This window comes from Anticarsia gemmatalis, chromosome 13, assembly GCF_050436995.1.
Source record: "Anticarsia gemmatalis isolate Benzon Research Colony breed Stoneville strain chromosome 13, ilAntGemm2 primary, whole genome shotgun sequence".
NCBI classification, from domain to species: Eukaryota; Metazoa; Arthropoda; class Insecta; order Lepidoptera; family Erebidae; genus Anticarsia; species Anticarsia gemmatalis.
In genome coordinates this window covers 2,351,086-2,368,075 of record NC_134757.1, presented here as the reverse complement: position 1 = coordinate 2,368,075, position 16,990 = coordinate 2,351,086, and the positions used below count along the sequence as shown (strand labels likewise).

The 16,990-nt window shown below is 35.4% G+C and overlaps 1 protein-coding gene across 1 annotated transcript in view; it reads right to left on the bottom strand.

Moving 5' to 3' along the window:
* Positions 1-13,589, bottom strand: part of LOC142977742 (uncharacterized) — a 74,601-nt gene extending 61,012 nt beyond the window's left edge. Inside the window, exon 1 of the mRNA XM_076121824.1 lies at positions 13,315-13,589. Coding sequence (XP_075977939.1) covers positions 13,315-13,334 — 20 coding nt within the window. The 5' untranslated portion in view covers positions 13,335-13,589. The remainder of the gene's footprint in view (positions 1-13,314) is intronic.
* Between the last annotated feature and the right edge of the window lie 3,401 nt (positions 13,590-16,990).

Below are 16,990 nucleotides of genomic sequence, written 5' to 3'. Positions count from 1 at the left end.
ACGTCAGCAAACCGATGTAATAAAATATGCATCGATGATAGAGGTAATTCCCACGTAATCTGTTCTATTATAAATGTGAAAGATTGATTTTTATTTGTCCTTCTTTAAAATCAAAATGACTAAACAAATCTGATTAAAATATCCCAGAATGGTCGGTTACATCCTCGACCAGTGAACCCGCGCGGCTCCACTAAAGAAGTTGGGAATAATAAAAGTTGACTCCCACCCCCTTTTTTAATCCCTTAGGGGATTATTTTGCAAAAAACGCTGATATACCTGTTTATTTATTTCAAACGAATATGAAGTTCCATGCTTCGATCCGAAAATGACGAAGTTCCATTCAATGCTTCATCCCCTTTTTTACCCGCTTAGGGGTGGATTATTAAAAAAACATTACTGAGGGAGTACTTACATTATAAAAGGCACTCCTTGTCCAAATTTCATGTTTCTAACTCCTGTAGTTTAGGCTGTACGGTGATCATCAGTCAGTCAATGATTCAGGCATGACAAGTAATTTTATTTATATAGGTAAATACACATACTACCTGTTTCAATCAGTGAAGGTACTAAATATTTGTCAATAGACATGCGAAAAGGCCATGACAATCGATTAGATTTCAATAATGCTAACTATAGTATAGTCACCGTTACCTGTGACCTTTAGTTACCTGTATCTCGGTTTAGTTAGCAGTTGAATACGCTAAGGGGCTGTGTTAGTATTAGCGTATTGCAAGTTTAATTGCCCCGCAGTAAGTGGTTGCGTCGCACTAAAGGTGTTGTTAATGCATTCACTTGTAGAACATAGAACGATGTATGATGTTTTGTTTGACTTCATTTAGCTATAAATACCGATAATAACATATATGTATATTTATATCTAATATATAAAATTCTCGCGTCACAGTTTTCGTTGCCATACTCCTCTGAAACGGCTTGACCGATTCTCATGAAATTTTGTGAGCATATTGACTAGGTCTGAGAATCGGCCAACATCTATTTTTCATACACCTAAATGACACAATTTTTTTGTTATATGGCAAAGCAACGTTTGCCGGGTCGGCTAGTTTTCGTATAGTTTTACTAGTTAATGCTCTCGACGTGTTACGACGTCCGTGTGAAAATATTTTCCGGTGTATAAAGTATTCTATGTGTTGATCCAGGTTATAAGCTATCAGTGTACCAAATTTAATAAAAAATCGTCCAGTTTGTTTTTCGTGAAAGACTAGCAAACATACATACATATATCCATCCTCACAAGCATTCACATTATAATATTAGTAGGATACCTGAGTAAGAAGTAAGATAAGATTTGTAAGATTCTTTATATTAGCGAAGTGAGTCTCCGCGCTTTTTGAAAACATTTTGCTCTTAGAATGTTCTTGTCGTAGCTCGAAGCTTAGCTTGCCCGCGAGCAACTAGGTTTACACTCTTAATACATCGGTCTTGCAACAATTACAACGTAACTATAGAAGTATTTCTACTAGTAGTATTTTTCACAGGAGCTCGTGGCTTAGTTAACAACAGCCGCACGGATCAATCTCTGAGGTTAAGCTACGCTTGCCGAGGTCGTTCTGTGGATGGGTGACCATCTTATACATATCGAGTTCCTCCGTGTTTCGGAAGGCACGTTAAATTGTGGGTCCCGGCTGTCATTTTCGAAGATCTTTGGCAGTCGTTAACAGTAGTCAGAAGCTTGAAGTCTGACTGGGTTGTGGAGGTCAGATAGGCAGTCGCTCCATGTAAAACAATGGTATTCAGCTGCATCCGGTGAGACTGGAAGCCGACTCCAACATAGTTTGGAACAAAAAGGCTAAGCCAGTATATAGTATTTTTCACATCTTCACGTAAAGCAGAAGTGATATTAGGTATAACCATAACTAATATTTTCGTCTAGATATAACAAAACTAGCAAAACATAGACGGTGAGTCTGAAAAATATTTGCGCGGTACAATTCATATTCGTAGTGAAATACATGCAGCATACAACTGCATATGTTATGTTTCTCAACGAACACAATGTCGAATGTATTCAGAAAGGTTACGGCAAGATTGAAGTGTGCTTTTCTTTGCATTGAAAATGTAAAAATCATACTCTAGTTTTTTGTTTTCTCATGGTTTTTGTTGGAAGCGAGTAATTTTTCACTTAATTTGGTTTAGGAGACGTATATCTATACTAATATTATAAAGCTGAAGAGTTTGTTTGTTTGTTTGATTGTTTGTTTGTTTGTTTGAACGCGCTAATCTCAGGTACTACTGATCCGAATTGAAAAATGCTTTCAGTGTTAGATAGCCTATTTATTGAGGAAGGCTATAGGCTATACATCATTACGCTATGACTAATAGATGCGGAGTAGCAACGAGAAATGTTACAAAAACTGGGAAAATTATGACGCATTCTCTCTTATGTGACGCAAGCGAAGTTGCGCGGGTCAGCTAGTAAAATATAAAATATTACTGGACTACGCACACTCTGTCACCTGCTTCCAAACTAAACAGAGCTTGTACTATGGTATCCAGATAACTGATAAACATCCTTAAAAATTCATATTTATATTAAACTTATTTATTTGCTCGTGCTCATCACATAAATATTTGTCCTGGATAGGATTTGAGTTCACCACACGGGGCGCTATGGTTTTTATATTACTTCGCCAAACATGCAGAAAGTTCTAGAAATGTTAGTATCGAATATCCATTTGACATCATTTACATTTTCTCCATATTTGACACCTATTCAAAACCTTTCTTTTCACTCGCAAAGGAATGTAAAAAGCAAAATTCTTATAATTTTTGATAAAGCGGTTTAATTAATGTCGAAAATTACAGAAACATTTTCCAAGTAATCGCCAACAATCAAAATTAATTTGTATAAATCGAAAATGATTACCAGTTAATTTAAATGTAATTCTCAGTATAGATAGTAATATAATTAGTATTGAAAAGTGAACAGTATCAAATACTTGCCGACGAACAAAATAACACAATGTAATAGTAATACAATATTAAATTAAATTGATGATCAAATTAGCTCTTTGTGCCCAGTTTTCTATTAATAACTAATTGTACAGTCGAGAATCAATCATTCATTCATTCATCCATTCATAGTATGGTTAGTGGTCAACCTAATGTCAAAGTTGCATAAGTCGCTCGAAGGCCTTTGACATGGTTTAACGACTGTTTTCTTAATTTATAGTACCGTCTTTTACGTGCCCTCGAAACATGGGAACGCTCAGCTCAAATACTACTCTGTGGTCACCCATCTATAAAATGTCCGCGCTAAGGTTGCTTAACCCATTTCCACCTACTTGATCACTTACCGATAATACACAACTAGCTATGAACGCCTCAACAACTCAATTAGAGTTTTTAACCCGTTACTATCCAACTGCTGGGCAAAAGTCTCCTTTGGGGAAGGGTCTTGGATTTACCTCGCTGGCCAAGTGCGGGCTGGGGACTTTGTAAACCTTCAAGAAATGTGCCGTCAAATACAGTTAATAAAACAAAAATTAAATGAACGAACTAATGAATATTGACATTTAAAAGACGTACGTGTCAATATTGACAGCTCAAATTGAAGCGACTCGCTCTTCAAAATGAATGAACGTCTGATGAACTTGTTATTTATTTCATTAAGTCAAAATACTTGAATTGAAATATCGTTGAAAGTCGCTTTTGATCTTTCATCAGTCAGAATTTATATATTAATTTCAACATTTTGGGTACCATAGTGATGCAATCTGATCTGATTGAGCTGGTAAGCATTAAAAAGTGTTAACACTTAAATCTGTAAAAAAAATACTTAACCCTAGTAAATTGTACTTCATAAAATCGGCAAAGCAAAGTGCATCAGCAAAGTTTTTATACAGGTGCAAGAAGTGACTAAATTTCTCATCTACAATCAATTCATGATCAATGAAAAGATTTGCTGCTCGCGATTCCATACGTGTGAATAACAAATTTTACTCAGTTAACACTTAGTTTCTGAGTACATTTAGCGGTTGTTTATCTATCCAATGGCGTTTTTTTATATGAGTTTAAACGCTATTAAAAATATAAACTACCACTAAATGTACCTCAGAAACCGGTGGTTGTAGTTATTTGCAATGGGTTTAAGTTCAACAATAAAACTGCAACTAAATACTGCTTAAACTAAAACAGTAATGGAAAACGACTTCCCACCCATAAAGTTTAATTTAAGATCTCTATCCAATTTAGTGCTTGTCCCAAAGCGATGTTCTTTGAGAGAGATCAAGTCGTACAAAGTGAATGCCTTTGTCTTGACCAACAGCAATTTGGCATACTACCAACACTTCACACAACTCCCAGTATTTAAACGTCTCAATTCCAACTACTTTGAAAAACTAGTGAAGTTTAAATGCAATAAAACTACTTACCCCCGCTTTCTGAGGGCCATTTAGTGGTAGTTTATTAAATACCGTTTAAACTCATATAAAAAAACGCTATTGGATAGATAAACTACCGCTAAATGTACTCAGAAACCGGGGGTTATTCTTCTATTTAGTAACTAGTAGTTTTATTTGTTTCATATTTTGAGAAATAGGTAGGTACATTAGGCTATATCGCATGCTCATTAATGTACAAAGTGACGTCACTACATAGTATTTCTATACTAAAATGTATTTTTGACATTTCATAAAGAGTAGCTGATTTGACTGGTAGTCAACTACCCTTTTCCATCATTTGTAGTACAGTGTAAATAAAACGTTTCATCCACTTGCTTACAAAAAGAAACTTCAACAGTCTTTCAAAAACATTGCGACCAATATTTTTGTAGTGGAATTGTTTCTTTTTAATTCTACTTTAAAGCGATAGACAATAGTTTCCAATACATGTCCAAACGCCGCTTAGATCGTTTCTCCTTTGTAATACACAAGCGGTTACACTCGTGGACATTTCACACAAAGAGACGGTACAAGTAAATAACACTTCAAAGGCACACATGCCGCACGATGGATAGCAAATATTTTTATATACTCGAAGAAATCAAGAAAAGCAGTGATGGCCGAATGGTATGAGTTGGTACCTCCCACGCAAGTGGTTGCGGGTTCAAACTCGAGGCACACAACAAGGACTTTTCGAAGTTATGTGTGTGTAGAAATAATTAAATTCCGCGGAAGGCGCATGTCAAATTTATTGGCTCGTATTTAATTTGTTGTCATCATGAATCATCAGAAAAAAAATTAACAAGCTTTTTAACTCTATCGACAAAAGTAGAAAAAAATATAAAAACATGTGAAGTGTGTATATTTGTCGGTCTTGTGTGTGAAAACGGCTCAACTGATTTTGATTAAATTTAGCGGGGTGATAATTTATTTTGCGGGAAAGGATATAATACTTTATTTGTTTGTATCTACAGGCAACAACAGAAAATAACGGAACAGTGGTCGAAACAACTGTACGGCGAAATTGTTAGCGTTATTCGTTCTACGAAAAGTCGATTACATAAAAATATTTTATATGATTGATTCTCGTGTTTCAACAAATATTTACCTCGAAATTAGTCGCTATTGTAATTCTCCATTGCACTTTTTTACATAGCGTCAGTAATTGAATACAGGAATACAATACAAATCAACTAAACGTTGCAATAAAAAAAAACAACAATAACACATAAAACATACATAAATAGTTGATACTTATATAGATACATAATAACACGCTTATTATTCCCTAAGGTTTAGACAGAGGTATGTCAAATACAAACAAATTTCGCCGTTAATAGTGAGAGTCTCATGTAGTAAGGGAGATCCTCCATATCCATAAATTAGAATGAGATCAATAGCACTTTGTCTGATCTGGGAATCGAACCCGAGAGCTCGTTGTCAGCAATCGGATATATACCGACCGCGCCACAGAGGCAGTCACATACATAATACATACACAAAATATCTATATTATATAGAAACATGACTGTATCGAGTTCTTTACTACGACCTACATATTTCAATCGCGTTCGACTTGGCCCATAATTAAAAGAAGTCTTGTAAAACTATGAACAATATGAGAACTGACTCACGGTCTTTATAAATTGCCTCGTATTCAGTTACGGATTTTCATTATCGTTCACTAATTACTATACAGCTAGTGTAGTTTATTTTTAGTTGTATTAATTAAAATAAATATGTCTATATGTATTAATTCTTCATCGCAACGTATCAAGAAATAAAGTCCCCTCGCCGCATCTGTTCGAACCTGTAAATTTCGGTAATTTTTCACCTAATATAGACAATATACTACATTAAAACTTTTGCCATAAATCATTCTATGTAAAGGCGAACATTACAAGAAAATCGGTCCAATAGTTTTAAGGTTTTTCGCAAAAACACACACGCGACAGTCCCATCACAGTCCTATAAAAATAATGTTGTATGTACATACCTAATATCACGCCTTTTACCCATAGGGGTAGGCAGAGACCAAAGGAAGTCGCTTGGTACGATCCTTACAAACTTCCCTTGCCTTATTCTCATCTATACATCTTGTCAGCTTCTTCTTCTTATCTTCTTACCATATGGTTAGTGGTCAACCTAGTGTCAAAGTTGTTTAAGCCGCCCGAAGGCCTTTGACATGGCTTAACGACTGTTATCGTACCTTCCTTAAGCACGGAGACGCCCAGTTCAAATACCACTAAGCGGTCACCCATCTATAGAATGACCGCGCCAAGGGTTGCTTAACCCACAGATCGTTTACCGGTGAGCGCAACTGGCTATGGGCGCCTCATTTTGTCAGCTATGTAGTATTTATTCGTAAATATTCAAAATCAATATATGTAACTGCACGTTTGGCGCAGTGGTTTAAGCGGTCACCTCGCCGCAACAACCGAAGCGCCGATGTGGTGGGTTCGAATCCCATCCGGGACAAATCTTTGTGTGATGAGCACGAGTATTTGTTCTGAGCCTGGATGTCAATTTAATCTATATAAGTATGTATTTAGAAATATATAAGTATGTTTATCAGTTATTTGGTTACCATAGTACAAGCTCTGCTTAGTTTGGAATCAAATGACCGTGTGTAAGTAAAAAAAAAAAAAAAAAACGAAAAAAAAAAAAGAAAATTGTGATATTATTGTCTTGTTACCTCCGTAATATAAACTTAACACGATCAGTGAACGTTATTAGGTTCGCACACTATCACATCAATTATAAGGGACCTATAAATAACTCGCGAAATACGTGACAATGTTCGTATATTCTTGCCCAAGCTACACATTTAATGAAATGTTAAGTACATTTTCACCGTGACTTTGAATGGAAAATTCATTCCTTTTATATACATACATAATGTATAAAACAATGAAAGAGAGAGAAAATTGTGTGTGAGTATGTCTATATGATTAAGGTAAGCATTATACTTGAATGGTTTTTCAAAAGCTGTATGTATTTAAAAAATACTTCAACAATTGAAAAGTACATTATATCAATGAACCCAAAGGCTTTAATTATATACGTATGAATCAGCCAAACCCGACACTGACCCTTAACTAATTTATACAAGTCGTATTAAAATTGAAGGGTTGCGTTTATATCAAATTTACAAAGACATTATGAAAATCTGTACAAATTAGCTAAACCCAACGGACAAACTAGTAATTTGTTATACAATAAATTTAACCCATTACTGTCCCACTGCTGGGCAAGGGTCTCCTCCCGTAATGAGGGAGGGTTTAGGCCTTGAGTCCACCACGCTGGCCAAGTGCGGGTTGGGGACTTTGCATGCCCTCAATAAATGTATTAAACAAATTTTAGGCATGCAAGGTTTCCTCACGATGTTTTCCTTCACCGTTGGAGCATGTGATAATTATTTCTAATACACACATAACCTCGAAAAGTCATTGGTGTGTTGCCTGGGATTCGAACCTGCGACCACTTGCGTAGGAGGTGTCAACTTATACCACTCGGCTATCACTGCTATGATATAAATAAAGCTTAAATTAGCTAGTATTAAATTAGATCGGGAAAAAGTCTTTTCGCATTTTAGTATGTATGAACTTGTAATAAAATCTTTTCTCTACACAAAAAAAGCTCGATATTTGAGTACCTCACGAGCTCACTGAAAGAAACCTAATGAACCGTGTACTCATTTGTGATTCTTGAAGCCAAAGAGATTTTATTACAAGTTCATACATACTATAATGCGAAAAGACATTTCCCCCGACCTAATATCAACAATCTATTCAAAAATAATAAAGTATATATTAATATCGAATAAGATGAAACATATCGTAAATTAAATTCTATTGCTGTAGGCGTTTAGGACTTCGGTTTGGAGAAATTCTTTGTTTGTTTTTAATCATACATACACAAATAATTATCATGCCTTCTTCCTATTTGGCAGAGACTAAAGAAAGCCACTTATTACGATCCTTACAAACTTCTTTTGCCTCATTCACATCCATGCTTCTTGTCATACAAGACCGCCTGTTACGAGTACTACGCACCTGATTATCTTACAAGACATCGTTGATAATATGATCTGTGTGTATCTTAAGTTTCGTGTGATATAAAAATAATTTTATGGAGTTGTCTTAAACATAAGTCGAAATAACAGATACAGACAATACACGTGGGTAGTCATAATGGTTCCATCCAACAGATATTATTTTGTGTATCTCTTACAACCACAGAAGGCATTGTGTGATATCTTACCAATCCTACTAATATTATAAATGCGAAAGTTTGAGAGAATGCTTGTGTGTATGGATGTTTGTTACTCTTTCACGCAAATTCTACTGAATCGATTAGGATGAAATTTGGTATATAGGTAGCTGAAAATCTAAAATACTTTTTATCCCGGAGTTCCAGAGGGATCGGGATTTACACGAAGGGTTTCTACGCGGACGAAGTCGCGGGCGGCCTAAAGTATACTATATAGGTATCAAGATGTATTCACATGCATAACCTTGTCATACAGGACCGCAGTTACGAGTGTTTTTAATTTCAAAAATATAATCTGTTAAAACATTCAAGCCTTTGTTACATCAACACCCACGTAACCCTTGGTACCTTCACGCTAATAAGTAATTCGTATTCACCTTCAGATGCCTCCAACAATGAACCTAAGCAGTACATTTTTAATATCCCACCCCTAAAAGGTCGGCGACACTCAAACAGAAATAATTGTTAGCGTAAGTTCTTGAAATAATGGCAGGATTAGGATGAAGGTTTGTTAAGGATTTCTGGGTAGAACGATATAAATAAGGCTTTTATAGGCTTGGACAAGTTTGAAAAGAAAAAAATGCAAAAGATTTTCTTGAAGCAATGACTAACCCCCGGTTTCTGAGGTACATTTAGCGGTAGTTTATCTATTCAATGAGGTGCCCATAGCCAGTTGCGCTCACCGGTCGGTAAACGATCTGTGGGTGAAGCAACTATCGGCGCGGTCATTCCATAGATGGGTGACCGCATAGTGGTATTTGAACTGGGCGTCTCCGTGCTTCGGAGGGCACGTTAAAAGCCGGTCCTGGCTGTTCTCTACTAAGATCACAGTCGTTAAACCACGTCAAAGGCCTCTCGGGCGGCTCGAACAACTTTGACACTAGTTTGACCACTAACCGTACGACAAACAAACAAACAACAATCTATTCAATAGTGTCAAAAGTTATGAGTTTTTTTTGTAGCGGTAGTTTAAAAATAGCGTTTTTTATATGTAAAAAACGCTATTTTTAAACTACCGCTAAATGTACTCAGAAATCGGTAGTAAGACAGGCACATAGTTTGATTATAATGAAGTCCTGTATTCATCTAAATGTGTGTCAGTGTTACTTGATTCTTCTGAAGAAAATCTCTATGGCAGGGTCTAGATTAATAGGCATTAATTCTATGCCTACCCCTTTGTAGGTAAAATAATCCTGACCAATGCTCTAAAAATTTGAAATTTTTTTTCGTTGTCCGATATTATTTGCACCTACATTATTGTATATCCGAAAAAGAACGATGATTTAGCCTGAACCTCCCTTGAGAGCACGACATATCTGTATGTAAATAACCAAAACATGGCTAGAAAAGTTTCAGTTCAAAATTCATGAAGCTGATTGCAGAAATATTTTTGAGAGCATGTTGTTTATCCCTTCGGGGGTAAATAAAGCCGGTCACGTGACGCCTGTGATACTCGCGGGAGACAAACACGATGTATTATCATATGTCCTCGCTCGGTGATAGCAGTAATCAGACTTGTTATGATAGTTTTACTTTATTCGTAGTTCGTAGCTCTATATTGTTGTTTGCTTACAAAAACATTTACTAAGTATCCTTTATAGGTATGTAAAATCATGCCTTTTTCCCGAAGAGCTTTCTAGCGTCTTCTTCTTTGCAGAGACCAAAGAACGCTATTTTGCACGGTATCGTGCAATCGTGGGTAGTAGATGCATGGATGTGAACGATCACATCCATGCATCTTGTCATACAGGACCGCCTGTTACGAGTACTACGCACCTGATCTTTTTATCAAGACATCGTTGATATGATCTGTACGTGTATGTACATACGAAGAAGTTACAGATACAGACAATATCCTTGGCTAGTCATAAGGAAACCATCTAAGTAACAGATATTATTGCGTGTATAACCTAATACTGTACAAGGCATTGTGTACTATACTATTTAGACATAGAATTACGGTTTTGTGGCTGTCGTATGCATATGCACCACGCATAGTGCGGCGAAACACCACGGGCACTACGGGCAGTCTTGTACCTACTATGATTCGTGACGACATACATACATTGATTAAATAAGTCACACAGTAGGTATAGAATTTGTAAACTCTTTACGTGCGGCCGACATAATATCAAGAATTTACGCTGTTTAGGAGGAAATTTCCAAAAATCCTCTCTTAGTGCTATTCTACACTTCATGAGTAATTTTCATACCAAATATTAACCGTCTACGCTCAATAGTTTCGGCTGTGGCAGTCACTCAGTAATGGAAGAGTTTTATGAATTTTGATTTGGCCGCGGCTTAGTGTAAAATTAGGGATTATTATTACATAGATTTAGGGCTGGGCTTGTAAGTTTAGTTGGGTCTTCATGAGATCTGATTACTGTTTGACAGTACGAGCTATATATTATGATCTCGTCTTGGCGACATTTTACATGAAAATATTTTTGTGGGATATTGATATTCTTGCCACATGCCTACTCTGTATCGCAAAAGTTTTTATTTCATAATATTTTGGTTTACAAATTAATATTATACACAAATAACAAAGTCTTTTCACTTGTTAATTAATTATTTTCCAATAATTACATGAAAAACTGTTTACACAATAATTGCTGTGTGAAACTGTACAAAGAGAGTAAATATAATAACATTTACTTTGATATCGTTGTGTTCTCAATTCCATTATACTTACGGCTCTCTTAATAATTAACCCTTTTACAAAGAGATGGTAATTTTGTACGGATGAAGTATTTTTATCCTTTTTAATATAATAAGAACGTTTTAGCATTCTACACGGCAATTTCCCGGAGCATAATTTAAATCGCTCTCGGTTATTCTTCTTCAACTAAACTAATTCCATCATTATACCATTTTAGTTTCTAATTAGTTGTATTAATAATTTTATAACACTACTTTAAATAGAACAACGGTATTCCACAATCATTACTAATCATGTCTTATTTATAAAATCGTCTTAAGCTTTCAGAAGACCAATTAATAAAAGAAAACGTCAACTCAAATTAACATTTTTGTAGTACAAAAAATGTGGATCACATTCCTATCTTATTTATTGTTAGTACAAGACACAAGATCATGTTTAATTCCTTTTTATTTTCCCGTCTCTTGAACAATCTAAAAGCTCTTTATATCTATCTAAATATTGTATAATCTAAGAATTAATCTAGCTTCCAGACGCGGCTTAGCCCTTGTCAAATACCGTTTATCCGCCTTGTAAAAACTTTTGCTTTATTTCATGTAGAAAAAGTCGTGTTGTTTTTTGGCTATTTGCCAAAATAACAAAGGTTTTGGAGCTGAAGACAGAAGTTTTCTTTGTTTTGACAGCGATATTTTTAACTTTGTATATGACGTAAATAGTAATGTAGAACCTTCTCTTTCAGTGAGCTAATTCCTAACTACATACTATATGTTTGAGGCCGTGTTAGTAACCTAAGCTTCAACCTAATTGTGACAGGCTAAGTACCTATATAATTTAGCACAAAGCGAAGTTATCAGAACTCTCATACCTCCAGGAATAATCGAGTCTGTAATTCTGATTCAATTTATAAACTGCTGAGAGCATCGGCTTATATTACCTCAGGCAAACAGAGAAGCGTGCCTTTTATAAACGTGGTATCAATGGCTTGACCTTGAATAATACCATGTCTATCAAACGATGCCACCCACCTAACTTTGTGTCAGTGTTTGACCTAGATAAATAAATGATGTGATTTGATTCCCCTACGTATATACTTCATGTAAACATGTATTTTCAAATGACCGGGTATAATAGTGCTATAGTACATATGTGTGAATGTTTACTCATATTTCTATTGAACAAGGGAAGCTCAAAAGTCCACTTGAGAACACCTAGTGCAGTTATTACACATAAGTACTACTAAGATGCGGAAGCTATTGCTAGTAAAGTTTTATCTTTATCGTTTGCTGGGAGACGTCGAGCGTAATTGTTCGAGTTATCTATGAGTCACAGGAGCCTTTGTACAAACTTATTATATACCTTACATAGGCGCGATAACAATAGAAACTCGTGTAATATCACTAAAGCGCCTGTGAGAAAAGTTAGAGCAAACTTGCAAGTTCACGTGTTGCTATTTTATATAGTCTAGGGGCATAAAACATTATTTCGTAGTTTTGCTTAGTTTGCACGAGTGTCGCTTTTATTTGTGCTGGACCCTAAGACATTTAATATTTAAGAGGCTGACTAATCGGTCTAAGTGGTTTGAATAAATAATACGAGTAGCTACTTGACATTTGTTAACGCAACAACAGCTGATAGAAGATACACGTGTCGGGAAATTTACATAATAAAGCACTATACTAGTGTTATAGTTATACGGTTTGATAGATATGTAAATATTAAGCATCGACCTGAGTGTAAGTGTTGTACGAAGTGTTAAAAACAAAACGAAAATTAAAACGTATTAAAATCAGTTGTTTAACAATTATTACAGTTAAAAGTGCCAATATTATCAATTTAGAGAGTTAAGAATTATAATCTGATTCAAGATAGGGAATCTAAAATACGGTGAAACTTGAAACACCAATATTTCAATAGGGCGATACAAATGCTGCTCGAAAATTCAAAAATAACAAAATCTAATTTATGAATAGAACGTACCTCTTAAAACTTTTATCCATTTTCAAATTGTTCAAAGTTTCTCCATTTGTAACTTTTGATTAAGAACACTAGAATTCACAACAGAAGAACAAGTTTAAGATGCAAAGATTCTTCAAAGAAATTCACGAAACGGCTTAATATAAACTATTCACAATGCACTGTCGTCCACAACGCTTGAAAATTTTCTTATTAAAGCATTAATATGGTTTAAGTTATCTCAAAACATGACATCGTACATAAATATAACGGTAAACAAACTACCGCGTACGCAAGCGCCTGCCACAAAATTCAGAGCAACACTGAATGAGCGCTGAATGAGAATATCCACACAGGCGCTCTTACGGGATAACTTGTGATCGTTAGCAACTGAGGCGCAACTTAACCTCATGAATTCTAAAGAACTTGTGCTACTATTAATTAATCTTTTAGTTTGTACTGATTCTCATTTGTAAGAATAATGTAAAAAAATTTTTTTTTCGTATTTATTTTTCTTTTTGCGAGAGCATTTCGAGTAATTTATATCAGCACCTTAAGTACATTTTTCTGAATGGTTCCTTTCTTAATACTTTTGAAAATATACGCGTGGGAACTTCCGCTGAGCGCTTAACATTATAAAGAAAATATATTGCCGTTAATGATATTTTCTTTTACATCTTGTTTTTATTTCTTCCTCAAATTGTCTCCGCGGCCTATTTTCGTTGTCAGATAAAGTAATATTTAATGACAATAACCAACAACTATCAAAAGATATGTGTAACAATAAAACCAAACCTTTTATGGGACGGAAATAGCGAATACGATATTTTTACGCCCTAGAAAGTTCTATCTATATTTAGATATTTCCCAAAATTACAGAGCAGTCACCTATTAAATCAGGTAAGGTTTCAATAGCTCGTGATATCTACTAAAACCTTGCCAGCGGGTGGCAAATCTAGCGAAACACAAAGCCCTGAAAATAACAAACAGCGCTAGAATAAATTGATGAAACGTTCTGTGAATTTCGATATAATAAACGGCACATAGCGGAATTCGCGATAAACATATTTTTGCGATAACTGGGAACGACCGCACCCTGGATCGAATAACGAAAATGTTCTATGTTGAACGTATAAAGGAAGCCGGTGTCAAAGAGAAGTCCTCCGTACTTTTATTTCGTGGATTGTTGATGGCAAAGATATTGATTTAAGCAACAGGTTAAGAACGTCCAAGGAGGTTTATTTTAGAATTTCACGCGTCCCTGGGTTTCTTACTCTGAGATCCCAATCAAGTGTGGCTTAATTACCCAATGTTTGTACAGGCCAGTGCTCGGTTCATTCTTAATTATCCGTTTGTTATTCCAGCAATAGAGTAAATGAAACGAAAATATGATACCGTCTGGTAAGATTTACTGGCAGCAATCCAATGTAATAGCACGATTCAATGGGTAATGTCTTTAGCAGAATGTGTATTAATTTGTACGAGATTTATCAAGAATTACGAGTATTGTTCGCTGGTATAGAAGGAGATATGTGTAGTGGATATTTACGTCACTCGAACGGTCGTTCTATTTGACAACCCTCGGCTCGTTACCCACCATTCATAGATTCACATTAATGTTCTATTCTTAGACGTACATCTATTTTCTCCAACCACTCTATGAACCAACAGTTTCTGTGAGTAAATTTTGAAATCCAGCTGTTTTAAAGTTACGCTTCAGTTGATCGTAAGCCTTAAGTATACGTGCGAAATGAACAGAGCCTGTTATCCCGGCCAGCTCGGCTGTAAAATATAACACATTCTTTTTACTTTCTTTAGAACAAAGTACTATAAATTGTAATCTTTTGATCAATATTTTCTATTATCTAAGTAACTTAGTAGATACTGTAACTATATCAATATTCAGTGAATTGAAATTCGGTAGAATTATTCAACACAAAGCCTAAATATTTAAAGGAATTAATAAGCTGTCCTTTGAATCAGTAATTTTGTGGTTTGCAAAGCCCTTCCCACAAAATGTAGGGCAGCCGTAATAGCTTGAATGATTTCTTCTCTCAAAAGATTTCCTCTATATAAATGACTAGCTTTAGAACGCGATTCCATCCACTTCTTTATGTAAATAGCAGAGCCGTCTATTTCATAATGAAACACAAATTTTACCGGAATATGTTGAGTAGTTTAGTCGTGAAGACTCTTAAATATCTTCATATATCATTGGTACAGTATGGACGTTTAAACATACAGAAATATCATTGTAGAAGCACTTTTTATTGAGAAATAGGAGAGCTATAAATATTAACAGTGGTACATAAATATGTAGTGTCGTAAAACTATTGATATTCAATAAGAAGTAGAGCGGGAGTCTCTCCCGGGCGTCGTGTGAGTCGGTTAAAGAATTACCCGGAGGAATCGGGACGCCATTACGTTTCACCATTCGCACATATTTTGCCATATCTTACTTAAGTAATGTTTTATTAATCGGACTTCGTAAATTGTTAATGAAAGTCGTGTGATTCCGTTCGGCAAATGGAGCGTCTCATAAATTTAAATATCATATTACTGTGCTTGTTTTGATTACATAATTTTAACTAGGCGTATGTCTTTATTCTTTATTAATTTGCCTAATTAGATGAGAAGCAATTATAAAAGATAGAGCGAAATTCAGGCAGAATAGTTAAAAGTAATAAAAATACGAACGGAAAAAATGGTTTCAGGATTACCAAAAAGAAATTGTAATTATTTCGGCAGTAAAAATAGACATTGATGTAATCTACCAGCCGAAATGGAATATAAAAATTAGAAAAATACCTTTATAAAGCTAACCTTTTCTTTAACTTAGGTATCTAAGTTTCTCCTGGAATATTTATGATGTAGAGCATAAAATTCCCACACGCGTAGAAGCCAAATACATCAAAAATAAAAATTACGCAGTGCGTATAAACCTATTGTACGCACCGGCAGAGCGACGCGCCCGCCCGGTTATACGGCTACTCTCGACGATTCAGCTCCGCCGCGCTTTACCCGGGTTAATAAGCTACCTACATATGCGTCAAACAACGATTAATTAACGGGCAAATTTATACCCAGCTTAGCTTTCTCTTTGAGTTGAATGTACGGGCTATTATGAAAAGTATGTACGAATTTTAGTTGACAACTATTTAAAAGCCATTGCTGTACATTGTTTCTCTCTTGGGTTATAGTTATTTCCACGTTACGTCAAAGCAGCAAACTACTGTACCTCGATTCTCTACCACTATCGACTACCGACAACCGGCTAGCTATCGAAATTTTGACATTTAGTATGTATTTTGCGCCTCTGACGGCTGTCGTAGGAAACATTTGGCAGTACATTCTAAATGTTAAATGTCAATAGCTAGCCGGTTGTCGGTAGTCGATAGTAGTAGAGAATCGAGGCACTGAATAGTGATCATCAATTTGACTGACGCTAGTTGTCAACTTAGATACGTGATAAGCCCGCTGACCAATATTAGAAATGCGAATTTAATCCCTGTCTGCAACAGTAATATCCCAATTTAAGAATCGATTTACCTAATTGTTGTTTGCCGGCTTTATAGATTAAACTTTGGGAAAGAACATAAGCTCATTACAGACAAAATCTGCCCACGCAAAAAAATGTCGCAAGAATTGACCACAAAGATAGCACGCTTAACAAAAAACTGATCAATATTTCACTCCGTAC